Source organism: Phyllostomus discolor, chromosome 4 (assembly GCF_004126475.2).
Source record: "Phyllostomus discolor isolate MPI-MPIP mPhyDis1 chromosome 4, mPhyDis1.pri.v3, whole genome shotgun sequence".
NCBI classification, from domain to species: domain Eukaryota; kingdom Metazoa; phylum Chordata; class Mammalia; order Chiroptera; family Phyllostomidae; genus Phyllostomus; species Phyllostomus discolor.
In genome coordinates, this window is record NC_040906.2 from 61,761,622 (window position 1) to 61,775,889 (window position 14,268).

General features: G+C 37.6%; 1 protein-coding gene across 2 annotated transcripts in view; it reads left to right on the top strand.

Annotated features, from left to right (window-relative positions):
• The window catches only part of LOC114494221 (CD302 antigen), a 148,937-nt gene that overhangs the window by 65,102 nt on the left and 69,567 nt on the right, over positions 1-14,268 (top strand). For both annotated transcript variants that reach the window (XM_028509160.2, XM_036023423.1), the window contains exons 24-28: positions 3,127-3,256; positions 4,607-4,833; positions 8,620-8,785; positions 11,327-11,494; positions 13,052-13,168. In XM_028509160.2, coding sequence (XP_028364961.1) covers positions 3,127-3,256; positions 4,607-4,833; positions 8,620-8,785; positions 11,327-11,494; positions 13,052-13,168 — 808 coding nt within the window. The remainder of the gene's footprint in view (positions 1-3,126; positions 3,257-4,606; positions 4,834-8,619; positions 8,786-11,326; positions 11,495-13,051; positions 13,169-14,268) is intronic.

Sequence of the window (14,268 nt, forward strand, 5' to 3'; positions counted from 1 at the left end):
ACCTCCCTGGGTTCCCGGCACCCTCAGCTGAGTCGCCGGGATCTCTGCTAAAACCAGGTGGTGGTTCCCCCTTCTAAAGCTGTGGGGGCCCCACTCTGCCAGGCCACATGGTTCTCTCCTCAGGGATGCCATGTGGTTCTCTTCTCAGGGCTGCAGGAGTCTACACTCCGTCAAGTCCGCGTGCTTCTCCTTCCTAAAGCAGCATGGTTCTCCTCCTCAATGGCCACCAAATCTGGGTTTTTAAATCCCCGCGGCCAATCTTCCTCTGCAGCCTCATTTCCGACTCCTCCCACACTCGGCTTCACATGCCAGAACTCGTATCCTTCCAGCTTTACTGGGCTGCCATCATGAGTCTGGGCAGGTGTGACCCCATGTCCTGGAGCCAATCCTCTCTGAGCTCCCACGCAGGCGCTTTAACTCAGGGGACCCGCCCCCCCCCCCCCCAGTTACATATGGGTGGGGAAGTTACTTCCATTCCCCTGGCTTAGAGCTGATCACAGCTACTTAACATATCTATGCAACCAGTCAAAGGTTATAGATATGCCAAAGGACCACGCCAGAGCTTACCTGCAAGGCTGTTGCTATGCTAAACAGCTCTCAATGGCCCTGCTCCATTTGTCCCTTCCCCCAACCCACACCCTGGGTGGGGGGGGGGGGATGGAGACATCCCAAAATCTCCTAGACACCTTAAGTTCTGGACCCCATTTTAAAATGCCCATTTGGGGTCCCCCCTCTTGGCTGCACCCTGTAACAGTATCACCTTTACTTGTCAATCAATATGTAACTTCTTCACCCCCATCTCACCAACTACGTAAATCCTCAGAATAAAGGACTCTCACTCTTGTCCTCTGGCCAACCAGGTTTCTTATGTTCAGCAGATTTTCTAATGTTTCTGAATGAGACAGTTATAATTTGCAAGTAGCAGTTCATGCTTGACTCTACGTGGTAGAAATGCCAGAAGCATGGCAAATACCAGGAGTAATAAACTCCATTCTAGATTTGGTCTACACTTCAATGGGCCTGTCTGCAGGCTTTCATTGTTATACTGAGTATTATATATGATGTTGTCTCATTATTTAAGGTATATCATTCACTGTACAACTAGCTTATTTAGAATTTTTATTTAGAAATAAGTACCGATTGTCTAAAACTTGTTTCCAGCATCTGTTGAAATTGTCAAAAAGCTTTTCCCATTCAGCCTATTGGCATATGGTATAGTACGTTAATAGATGTTATATTAAACTGTCTTTATATTCTCATAAAGTCTAGTTGCTCATTGTGGATTATTATTTTACTGTTCAACTGAATTTGATTTGTTAGAATGTTATTTGGAATGTTTTTATCTCTGTTCATAGAGTTAATTTTTTTATGCCATATTGTCAGATTTTTTTTTTTTATCATGTGGGCTTCATAAAATGAACTCAGCAGCTTTCTGCCTTTGTGTGTTGAAATTAGGACTCAGTAGGACTCAGTCTGGGGACTTATCTTTCTCAGAAGGTTTGAAGAAACTACCAACAAAACCACATGATGTTGGAAACCTTTTCAGAGATCGTTCTTTAATAATAAAGGGATTTGGTGCAGTTGAGGCAAATTGTCTGGGTTAGAATTCCATTCAGCTATTTAGTATGTCTTTGGAAGTTCACTTAACTTCTCTTAAGCATTTGGTGTGCCTTTGGGAGTTCACCTAACATTTTTTTCATCTGTAATTTTTCATCTGATACTATTGAGCCTGCCATACAATGTGAGGATTACATAAGGCAACTCATTAAAAGCCTTTAGTATGATACCTGGCACATGATTTTTTAAATCAGCTACTTATGGTTAATTTTTAATTTTCTCTAAAGGTATTGGTACATTTTGGTATTTCTACATCATATAACAATTATGCTGATTTTTATTTTTCAGGAGAGTTGTCTATTTCATTTACATTTTCAAATATATAGATAAAGTTGTATATGCTATTATCTTTTTAAATCTTTATATCTAATTTTGATTTTTTTTCCTATTTAGATTTTTATAAAAACTGATGTATGTTATTGGTTTTCTGCTCCTTCTTTTTTATCCTCTACCCCTATTGCTTGGGGTGTATTTATTCATACTACTATCTTTTTCTATCCTGGTTTTATTGTAGTTATATTTTTGCTGATTTCCTAACCTTAGTCCATCTTTTTTTTAAAAAACAGAATACATTTATAATCACATTTCCCTCCACATAAAGTTTTACTCATAGCCCTTGGAATATTGCTCATATTATTTTTTCCTATATTTTTTATTTCTTGTGTAATGTTTATTATGTAGCATATTTGTTGTTGTTTTTTAATCTGCATATCCTGGGATAAGTCTTTCTTATTTTTGTAATTGTGTTATGTTTCAAAAATACAAAAAAGCATAGAGACAATATACTTTGAATAAATTTTCATGTGTACTATCACTGATCTTTGGCCAGAGAATGAAATCTAGGTAGGTACTTTTATTTATGGAAGTTTTTATAGTGACTATTATAGGATTAAAGTTTCAAGGTGAGTTCTCCACGTGTAGTAAAAAAAATTGTTAAAAGTTTATAAAAATCTAATAATTTGAGTTAATAACCATTACTTTTTTTTTTTTTTTACTTATTTGAAATGTCAAGAATGATAGCAAAGCCCTGGCTAGTGTGGCTCAGTTGGTCGGTGCCAGCCTATACAGCGAAAGGTCACTGGTGTGATTCCCAGTCAGGGCACATGCCTGGGTTGCAGGGTTTGGTCCCCAGTTGGGGCACGTATGTTTCTCTCTCACATTGATATATCTCTTACTCTCTTCCTCCCTCCCTTTCCCTCTCTCTGAAAAAAAAGTGAATAAAAATATTTTAATATTAGTATAATTGTGGTTTTGTCTCATTTCTAACAATTTATCATTTTTAAGATATATTTATTAATGTTGCCATTATTTTATTTTATACTCTCTAAAGTTACTTGCCCTTTTCTCATGATTTGGAAGTTCATCAGGATTTTCCTAGTGACTTCATGGTCAGCTCCTTAGTGGAATTTTTATAGGAGGAGATACCCAGTTTGGAACATAAAGTTCTCTTGCTCAGGTCTTCAAAATGTTGGTTTCATGATTGCGTGCATCTGTCTGCCTTTTGTTTAGGTGTTCGATGACGAGTCCCGCTACCACTGCGCCCTGATGCTCAACCACCGCAAGTCGCCTTTTGCTGGGACATGGAATTTCACTTCCTGCAGTGAACGCCACACTCTGTCTCTCTGTCAGAAATACTCAGGTATAGATATTACCTAGATAACTGTGGCACTTCATGATGTTAGATATGTACAGTATTTTTTATAAAAATATTATAAATGAATTAATATTAATTTTTCATTGTATAACTTTCTTAAAATTTCAGCATGACTAAATTCATATTGGTTCAGTGAGACAGATTATCTCAAGTGGAATGTGATTTTTTCAAGTATTACTGGCATACTTAATTAAATATCAAAATTAAGCATCAAATGGAATTTCTTAATTAGAGATGTGTAATGATAATAAATTATAGTTGAATTTTACTCTCCTTTCTACTCTGGCATTTTTCAGGTTTTACCTTCTATCATGGGAAAAGGAGGAGGAAAACTTAATGTTTTTAATTTAGTTCAGTATAAACATTCACAGTTAAATTTAGCACTAAAAAAGGATGTGAAACATTTATAAATGGATCACTATGACTTTCTATAAGCCAAATGAAACTAAAAGGTTTACTTAAAAATAGGAATCATTAATATTTTCAAAAAGATATCTTAAAAAGGTATTAAATTGTTTGCACTGATCACAGTAAATTTTCAACAAATAAATTTTTTAAAGATTATTTATTTATTCATTCCTAGAGAGAGGGAAAAGGAGGGAGAAAGATAGGGAGGGAAATATCAGTATGGTTGCCTCTCATTCATCCCCCAATTGGGGACCTGGCCCACAACTCAGACTTGTGCCCTGACTGGGAATTGACCTGGCAACCCTTTGGTTTGCAGGTTGGCACTCAATCCACTGAGCCACACCAGCCAGGGCCAAATAATTTTTTTTTAAATTTTGTATGTAGTAAGAAGAACTTTTATGCTAAAGAACTGCTGAAGAACTTTTTGCTAAATTAATCTTTGCTCATTTGTTTCATATTTTTTAGTAACTGCTCCATTTAGAAAAGTACTATAAAGGAATTATAATATATATATATATATGCTTTTGTGGGTGATTTTGTACTTTTTTCATGGGAACTTCCTCAGATGAAAGCTTTGTAATGGAACACCTCTTGTTGAAGCAGGTCAAACAAAGGAAGTATTTGCCACCAACCTGAAATGGTGGTTTTCTCACAGCTTACTTTTAGTTACAGCTTATCTCCTTCCTAAAACACATCAACTAAAACAGAATTTTTTTCTGATTTTAGAAAACAAATGTTAGGGCTCATACATTTTACCTAAGGTATACAGGAAGATATAGCTAGATATATATAGCTAGTTCTCCCACCCAAAATCTAACATAAATGAGTAGATAAAGTGTATAATATCTACAGTACATTATACTGGGGAAAATTTTTAAATATCATATGACTTGTGTGGTTTTGGGGTTTTTTTTCTTTTACACACAGAAATGGAAAGCAGCCAGACCCTACACAATACTTCAGAAACTGTAAAGTATCTAAATAATTTGTACAAAATAATCCTGAAGACTCTGTCTTGGCCCGATGCTCTGAGGGAATGTCAGAAAGATCACATGCACCTGGTGAGCATCACAGACCCCTTCCAGCAGGCCTTCCTGACTGTGCAGGCGGTCCTTCGAAACTCTTCCTTGTGGATTGGACTCTCCAGTCAAGACGTAAGTTTTCAGTCCCAACTGCCAGGGTTGGGTGGTGGGGTGTGACATGTGTTTATTGTGCACAGCATCTTTCCTATCAGACTAGAAGAAATCAGAAGTCATAAAACCTTATTCCAGTGAAGGGGTTTCATGAAGTATGTAACTTTTAGTGAGAATCATCTTTCCACTGTTGAAAGATCTGGTGCTTTATTTTTTAGATTAAAAGAAAAAGTTTTTGTGGACACATGTAGTCAATCACTTCTTTTCCTGTATGCAATCAAAGACTAGGCTGGAGTCAGGAGCTGCTGTGTCTCCTCAGCCAATGAGGAAAAGAGAGAAAGGGAAGAATTAAAAAATCTGGTGGGGCCGGGTGTGTAGAATCACTGCAGATGTTGTTGAAGAGTCCTCTGTATCACTTCCAGAATCAGCAGAATGAAATTAAGGCACTCTAAGAAGAGATTAGAATATTGTTTCTCCACATCTCTAGCCCTATCCTGGACAGATTTCTTGGGTACTCCCATTCATTTCATAGCCCAGCAAGGAATGCTAGTCTCCTATAACTACACACAGGTAGCACAAATGGGAGTATTTATGCTGCTAAAGCTTTTGGTTATAATTAGCAGGGCCTTTTTAAAATTAAAGCAGTAATATTCTTCTCAGTGTTACAGGCCACTTTACCTCTTTTCTAGGCCTTCTATATAATACTTTGATACTCTACCCACTGAGATGTATTAAAGAGTAAGATGTAGGGGTGGAATATAAGGCTGCATTCGTTATGCAGTACACAGAGGGTGCCCTTTACCAAGGCTGCAATGTGAAGTTAGCCCCCTACATCTACACCGTGCATGACTGGAGAAGCCCTAGTCAAATAAATGTCACCTAGACCAGTATTCCTGATTCACTCTGAGAAAGAGGATGGTTGGCAGCGTGGGAGAGAGGAGTGAGCCCATTGCCTTGGAAAGCAACCCAAAGTCTCGCAGCTCTTAGGATAACTGTCAGTGCACCAGGATGGTTTGGGGCTGCATGGATATGTGATCGAAGACAGTTGGTCCTGGTGCAAACCCAGAGCCAAACCAGAAAACAGACTCACAAGAAACCATTATCTTGAACAAACTTCGGATTTACTACCACTAGCACTTACCAGAAGCTCAGTTAAAAGGAGTATTTAGAAATTGCTGACAAATAGTTTCTCTGAGACTCAGGATATTTTAAAATGTACCCCAAGTCAGGCCAGATCATCAGTTTGACCTGCTTCCCCAGACTTCACAATATCAGTTTCTTCGCAACATTGCTTTTACTTACTTTCCCCTCAGTTTTTGTTATCATGTGAGACCCATCATTCTGTTTCTTATGAGGGTAGTAATGTTATTATATTGCCTAGTTGCACTGACTTTAAATCTCTTGAAACAAAAGCAATATTGTCCATGTAGAAAATTTATAAAGTTATAGTAAATGAAAATAAAATATTTAAATTAGCTATAGTCCTAGTACCTAGTGATAAATATAGTTCAATCATTGGATGTGTATCTTTCAAGTTATTTTTTTCTTTGTAGCCATATTTATTTTTAAGATATCTGAGATCATACTGTTTTGTAGCTTCTTTTCTCCCCACTTAATGATTTGGGTCTTGTTTCTTATCCTATTTTTCAGTCTTTACCTATGTTTCTCTTTTTTCCTATTACTTTTTATTTTTTAAAAATTCTATGCATCTTCATAAGCTGCCTTAAATCTTTAGAACATGACAATATATAAATAAATAGAACTTTACATTGAAAGGTATTTCAGTGAAGGGTATTCACTGAATACCTTTCAATGAAAGGCATTTCCTTTCATGATACATTAAAGGAAAAACTCCAAGCATGGTAACAAGATCAGTTTTTTGGTTAAGAAAAATTATGCTGGGCAGCAGATTGGGGAGGAAGTGAGCGATCTGGAGACAGGAGACTTGTTTGAGTCATGCAGGAAGTACTGCAGCCAGAACTAAAGCATGTTCACAATGTCTGCAGTGTGCCATCTGGGACATATGAAGTCCAGAGTGTGGCTGTGGCACTAGGTCACTCAAGTATATAGAAGTAGAAGAAATCAAGAAAGCTCGGGAACTGCGTGAATCATCTACGAGGTACAGGCATCCCTAAATCTGTGGTAGGACCAAGGGCAGAGCAAGGCATGGAGGTTCTCCCTTGTGAATGTCAGGAGGATCAAGTGGGCCAGATCCTCAGTGACTGTCAGAGAGGCAAGGAATTTGGAGTTTGCGGTGATAAGAAGGGCATAGTCCTCAAGAGAAATGACTGAAGGATAAAAATACCTCCTACCCCATTCTCATAGCCCTATGATATTTGACAATGGAAAAACAAACAGGCTTCCCTTGTGGGTGCTAAAGGGAAATTATTCTCTTAGAAAAAGACAGGTTTTAATTAAGGTCAAGAATTTAGTATAGAGATATGTATAGTTTTAATAAAGAGACTTAGTATTCAGTAAAGAGACAGCAGGTGTGGGATGATATATCTACAGGAATACAAGTTGCAGAGGCCCAGCGACCTGGGTTAGCTGGGAGTGAAGCAGAGGGGGCAGAATTCAGGGGGATCCAGAGAACAGGCAACATCACATGGCCAAAGGGCCACATTGGAAGCCACCTGGCCTGGGTGCTCACCAGACACAAACTGTAAGTGGAACTCTGGTGGAGAACAGCTCAGAATGAAACATTGGTAGTGTCAAGGCCTGACCATGTTTGCTATTTATGGTTCACTAAGGGGACACTGTGGCCTTTGCCCAATATTCCAAATAAATCAGTGATACAAAGTGACCTTGGGCCTCAGGAAAGTTTAGCTCCGTGAGTCACTGTGTGAGGCCTGGGGCTCTGGCAGCACCATGGAGAAGCTTAAGAGGACTGGACCCCACAATCCACCTTCTAGACTTCTGTACCTACTCTGCAAAGCCTCCTCAAGACAGGTGGGTGGTCAGGCCCTTGTCCAGATGTAACGACAGATGTTCACAGACTCTGAGTGCACAACAGAACATAGTGATAAAGAAGCATGTCCCCACAGTCAAGTGTGAAAGCAGTGATGTGACATCCACATGGTTCTGAGGGTTAGGAGAAGTGAGCTGGCATATGCGGCTCTCTGTGTGTAGCAGCTAGCTACTGAGTTATGTGTTTTGCACATGTTATGCTATTAGTTCCAGCCATAAGTTTAGGTGTCACATCCATTTAATGTCTGAGGGGATGGAAAACTGGTGAGGTAAACTCACGATCAAGAACTAGTAAGTGACCAAACCAGAATTCAAAACTAGGTGTGCTTATCTCTGAAGCTCATGTTCTTTCCATGACTACATACTGTCTCTAACTTTATCAATACTTCCAATGGTCCTCATTCCATTTTAGCTTTCTGATTTCTAACAACCAACAATGCTGATAATGTGTGAGGCATCATAGTATATGTAGTAATTCAGACCATGGATGCTAGGGTGTGACAGCCTGGATTAGAATCTCAGCACCGAAGTTTATGTTCTATGTGACTTTGCACACACTACCTGCCTTCATTTTCCTCATCTGTGAAATGGGTATAATAATACGTCTCTCATATGACTGTTATATGGGCTAAATAGTACCTCTATAATATTATTGTTATATTAATATTTCTAAATATTAATTTATTTAGAACAGTCCCTGGCATATAGTAAGTGCTATGTAAGGGTATGTTAAATATAAAATTAAAAGTCCGATTGACCATGAGGTTGACCGCGAGGGCCAAAGCAGTACAAAGAGATAACAAAGTGTTGCCATGCGAAATGTATTTCTTCTCCTTGCAGGATGAACTCAACTTTGGTTGGTCAGATGGAAAACATCTTAAGTTTAGTCGCTGGGCTGAAAATAATGAGCAACTTGAGAACTGTGTGTTTTTGGACACTGATGGATTCTGGAAAACATCTGATTGTGATGCTAATCAACCGGGTGCAATTTGCTACTATCCAGGAAGTATGTTAAATTCAAATATGTTATTTCTTAAATTACTATCAAGTCTCATGAGTAGTGGAATTTGAGGGAAGTAGTTTTGTAAAATCATACAGGTCCTTTTAACAACAAAACTTGTGAAAATTTATATCCAACTAGATTATATATTAAGTATTTTATCATTAATTTCTTATTTTACACATGTTTTATCTTTGTCAGATGATAATGGTAATTGAACTTTTAAGCTTCCATTACCCTATTTTGCATATATTTTCTGTTTATATTCTTATAGAAAATCTTATATTTGTGGGGATTCTTTTATAATTCTTACCATTGACTAAAATTTCTTCTATGAGTCACTGTTAAGATTCTTTTGGTTGTAAGGAACAGCATCCAGCTCAAGCTAGCCTAACATTAAAAAGTATTTTAGATTCTCAAAAATGGGGGTAGAGCTAAGCCTCCTGAGGAATAAGAACCAGAAACTGGTACTGTCCTCTACCTGTCCTTTCTGTAATGTGCGCTCCTCCCTTTATCCACTTTCTGCTTCTCTCTACATGCGGGGACACATGGCGGCTCTGCACCTTCCACTTACAACCATCACTGGAGGTGAACTGACTGTCTCTGAATTCCACTTTTCAATTTCTTAAAGAGAGTCTGAAGGACTCAGCTTGAGTCAGGTATGCAATTTCTAGCTCAGTCAGAGGAAAGTGGTTTTACAACAGCCAGAGGTCCACATTTGTGTGTCTGGAATAAGAAGAAGGCACTACTTCACAGACAAAGAAGCTAGTCGTGAGTGGAGAGAGACATGGAATGGTCTCTCCCACATACTAAAGCTGTTTGACTGGCTTTAAATAGAGTATGTTTATACTTGCATCTTCTTGAATGTAGATGGTACTGGCCAGCAGTATCCATCTTGGCTGTGGATGTTCGTCAACACGCGAGAAAAACATACACAGAGACAACCAGGTCCTGTGGGGGAATAGGAACAACAGGGCCACTTCTCACGTGGGGAGCACCTTGGCTACCCTCTCTCCTGGAGAGCACCATGGCTACTCCTCACGTGGGGAGAGCACCTCATTCCTGCTCTGGAGAGGCTTTTTATTGGTTTCCTTTGAATAAGAATTCGGGTAAAAGCTCATTACTCATTGCTAGGAAGTAAGGATCAAACAATAGATAACAAGGAAGTCTGAGGGCCTATTTTGAGTCAGGGTCAAACAGCTGTAAAACTTTAAAGAACAAACTTATTTCTTCCTTGGACCCTTATCATTCAGCTGAGAGCATTCTAAACAAAGCAGGTTTCACAGGATCTTACTTATTCTTTCTTAGGCCTGATGGCCCAGGGAACCCGCCCTTTTCAGCTCAGAGCTGCACCAGCCTGTCATTGTTTCAGGCTTAGGTGGAGGAAGGGAACTAAGGCAACCAAGAGATAAGGAGATTTTCTCCCAGATGATGAGGACTCAGGCTATGTCAAAGCCGAGGGGCGAGGGCCCATCACCCCCTTTTGCTGTAGCCCCCAAAGTCCTTCCTTGGGGGCCTCCCACGTGAATGTGCCTGTCTTAGATCGTTCCCCTCTTGGGGAATCTTATCCATCATTGGCTAACCAACCAAGCTTTGGGGTTCAGTTATAAATGAAGCAGCAGAAGCAGTGCTCTTGCCAGGGAGATAAGCTTTTGTCTCCTTGCTGGCTTATTGTCCAAGACCACTCCCTCAACCTTAGCCTTGGTGGGGTTACAGCTTCTGATACCAGGCAGGGCAGTTCCCAACACTTGAATGCATGTCCTTTTCACAAAATGGAAAAAAAAGGTCAGATTTTCTAGAGGGCAGATTTTAAACTATTTCTGTTTGCTTTGGGGAAAGCAATAATTTAGTCCATCAAATATTTTGTCAAATATATTTAAAACTCCTTTAAAACTGGAGAAGATACCAGTAACCAGACACTTGAAGATGAATTCTGAAAGTTCTAGTTAGATGCCTGTTACTGTGTTTGTATAGTTTCTCTGAGGTGGACTCTTGTATTTGAAGTTTGGAGATGCAGAAAGACAAAAACTACATTTAACTTAATAGCACCTCATCTTTTACATTCTTCTACTCACTCCGCAGCAGGGGAAAGAAAATTACTGTGTTAAATAATTTCTTTCCGCCCTGACTGCTGTGGCTTAGTGGCTTGGGCATCATCCTGCAGATCCAAGGGCTGCCTCTTGGATTCCCAGTCAGAGTGCATGCCTGGGTTGTGGGCAGCATTCCCAGTTGGGGGCCTGTGAGAGGCAGCCCATTGTGTTTCTCTCTCACATCAGTGTTTCTCTAACTCTCTTTCTCCTTCTCTTCCCCTCCCTCTAAAAATAAATAAATAAAATCTTTTAAAAATGTTTTTTAAATAATTTATTCCCTACATAAAGCCAGTTAAGAGATCACATTATATTGAGTATAAACAGAACAAGCATCACCAGGCTATTATTTCTTCATTTCCTGAATAAATATTTCCTACTAATCAATTGTAATTACTATAAACAGAATTGAGCATTTATATCTAAAATTAGTATTTATACCATTAATTCTTTTTTCTAGATGAGACTGAAAGAGAGGTCAAACCAGTTAGCAGTGTTCACTGTCCATCTCCTGTTTTAAATACCCCATGGATACCATTCCAGAACTATTGCTACAACTTCATGATAGCAAAGAACAGATTCATGCCAGTAACACAAGACGATGTTCATTCTAGATGCCAAAAACTGAGTAAGTAAATTATATGGCCACTCTATATTGCATTGTGCTCATTTTAAAATATCTTGCTGAGTATGTAATAAATATTTCTAATTAGCACTAATAACAAGATCTCAAAAATATTCACCACCTAATTTATACATTATCAACAACAGAGTATTAAAATTTGTGTTTAGTTAAAATGGAAGGTATAGGAGTTGCCTCTTTCTTTACTCATACATCAGAGAACCAGTCTGTCTTTATATGTGGAAATAAAATGGGTTCTATAATACTTAACAAAGAAAAGAAATGACACTAGATAGCAGAAAACTGGATGTTAAATCAGCTATTGGAAAAAATGAAAATAAATTAATTTGGTGCTGGCCCGGTAGCTCAGTTGGTTCGAGTGTCATCCTCATATGCTAAAGTTGCAGGTTCGAACCCCAGTCAGGGCACCTTCTGAGAACATGTTTTTAAGAAATGGATTTGCCATCCTCCTTCATTTACAGGGCTGTCATGGTGCCTTTGTTTGCTGGAACAAGGCCCACAACCTGTGCCTTTCCAACTGGCCCTTATTTTTTAATTCAAACAATTTATTTTAATGTAATATTGAGGCTTTCTTTAATTCCTCCTCAGTTCTTAATTTCATAAAGGAAAAAGGATACCATTCAAATAAAGTAAGGGAACAGGACTCAAAAAAAGTTAATGTGAATAATCAAAAGCTTAAATAAGCCACAAAGAAGCAGGCTGCTTTTTTAAAAAACAAAACAAAATATATTTTACACTTTGAAGACTCTTCAGATATTTCCTATGAGACCCACTGAGGATTTGCAATTTCTGAACAGTGGACCTATGAATTTTGTGGAAAGTTCCTGTGGAAAATATCAAGCCATTATCCCCCAAACTGTGCTCCATAGAACACTAGTCTTAAGAGATGCTCTACACAAAAAGGATCCTTAGAAAAAGAACAATATTAAGCATCTCTACACATGATCACTTCCTGTTAGAGATGATCAATGTGCATTTGCATATTCTTTAAGGAACACTGGCATAAATGAATCGAATGAACTTGATTTGTTTATCCAGTGTTTGCAGTGTTTTTATCCATGTAGCTCTTTTCTGGGTAACCCCTACTAACTCCTGGAGGATCATACTATGGGAAATATCAAACTCCTTTAACCCTAATATAAGAGTGATTGCTAAGAAAAAGGAAGATCTGTCTTATAGCCCCTCCAAGAGGTTTTATTTATGATAGTCTCTGATAATGCATCATTAATGTAGGTGAACTTGTGCCAATTCAAAATAAGCTTTAAATGAGGCAAAATGAAGTGAATCAGTTTTAAAGTCTCTACTCAGCTACTAGCTTGTCACTATTCTATAAGACCCAATTTAACATCAGAATGTTTAAAGACTTCCTAACCTATTCATTTTATACAATGAGACAGTTTTAATTGACATATCTTTCTTACTTTCTGCTATTATTTAAGTTTGGGAGTATACTAAACTGGGAAACAAACTTTCTAAATCAAACAAAATAAAGTGTTCTAGATAAATAATTATTTAAATTATTGACTCTTCTTTATTTAACAGATCCAAAATCACATATTCTGAGTATTCGAGATGAAAAAGAGAATAATTTCGTTCTTGAGCAACTTCTGAACCTTAATTATATGGCATCATGGGTAATGTTAGGTGTGATTTATGAAAGTAAGTTGTAAATATGATAATTTTCTCTATATTCATACTTCATTATAAACTACTTATCAAGTTATATAAGTATAGTTCTTCAAAGCATGTGTTTGTTAATATGCAAAATTATAATTACACACTTAGCATAGCATATAAATACCAAGACAGTTTTTGTGTCTCTTTTCTGCCATTAAAATGTCTTTACCACCAAGCTTAGAGTTAAATGGTAGAAAATAATTTTTTTTCTCTGCTCTCCCTCCTAGCAGTTCAAGACTGACTAAAAATGATCACACTCCCATATAAATCTCCAATACTTAATTTGTGTCTGTACTAGGTATGTGGGGTGAGTGAGAACAGAATTATACTTCTACTAATGTTAAATCCCGTGCATTTATAGCACTGGCTTGGGGTATACATTAGCAAAATGAGGCACCCAGTCTGACAATGGGGTAGAATATTTAAAATTGGGACTAAATACTACAACTCCAATATATAATCACTATAAAATGTTTTAAAACACAGATTCTAATAATAGGGTACATAAGACCAACTTAGAAAGATACTGAATTAGAGATATTCTGACCATCATAGAAGTTTGGAATTAGAAAAAAGTCACTCTATGGGTATAAATCATAAAAAGTATGCATTTACCCAAAATGTTAATTTAGTATAATTTGTAACACTTGGTTGATAGTATAATTGGTAGCACATAACTTTTAATTCTAATGAAGCCCAATGTATCTATTTTTCCTTTTATCACTTGTGCATATATTAGAAGGCTTTGCCTACCCCAGGGTCATGAAGATGTACTCCTCTGTTTCCATCTAAGAGTTTTATAGTTTTAGCTGTACATTTAGATCTATGAACTATTTTGAGTTAATTTTGTATATGGTGGAAGGAAAGGATCCAACTTAATTTTTTTAATGTAGAGATTCCTGTTCTCCCAGGAACTATTTTTTCACCAATTGTCTTGGCATCCTTGTCAAAAAGTCAGTTGACATAAATGGGCACAGTTGTGTATGGTTCACGTCCAGAGAAGAGATTTCTGTCACTAGTTTGATAATACATTTTTTATAAAATAACTACATTAATTTTCATTACAATTAAACATATATGTA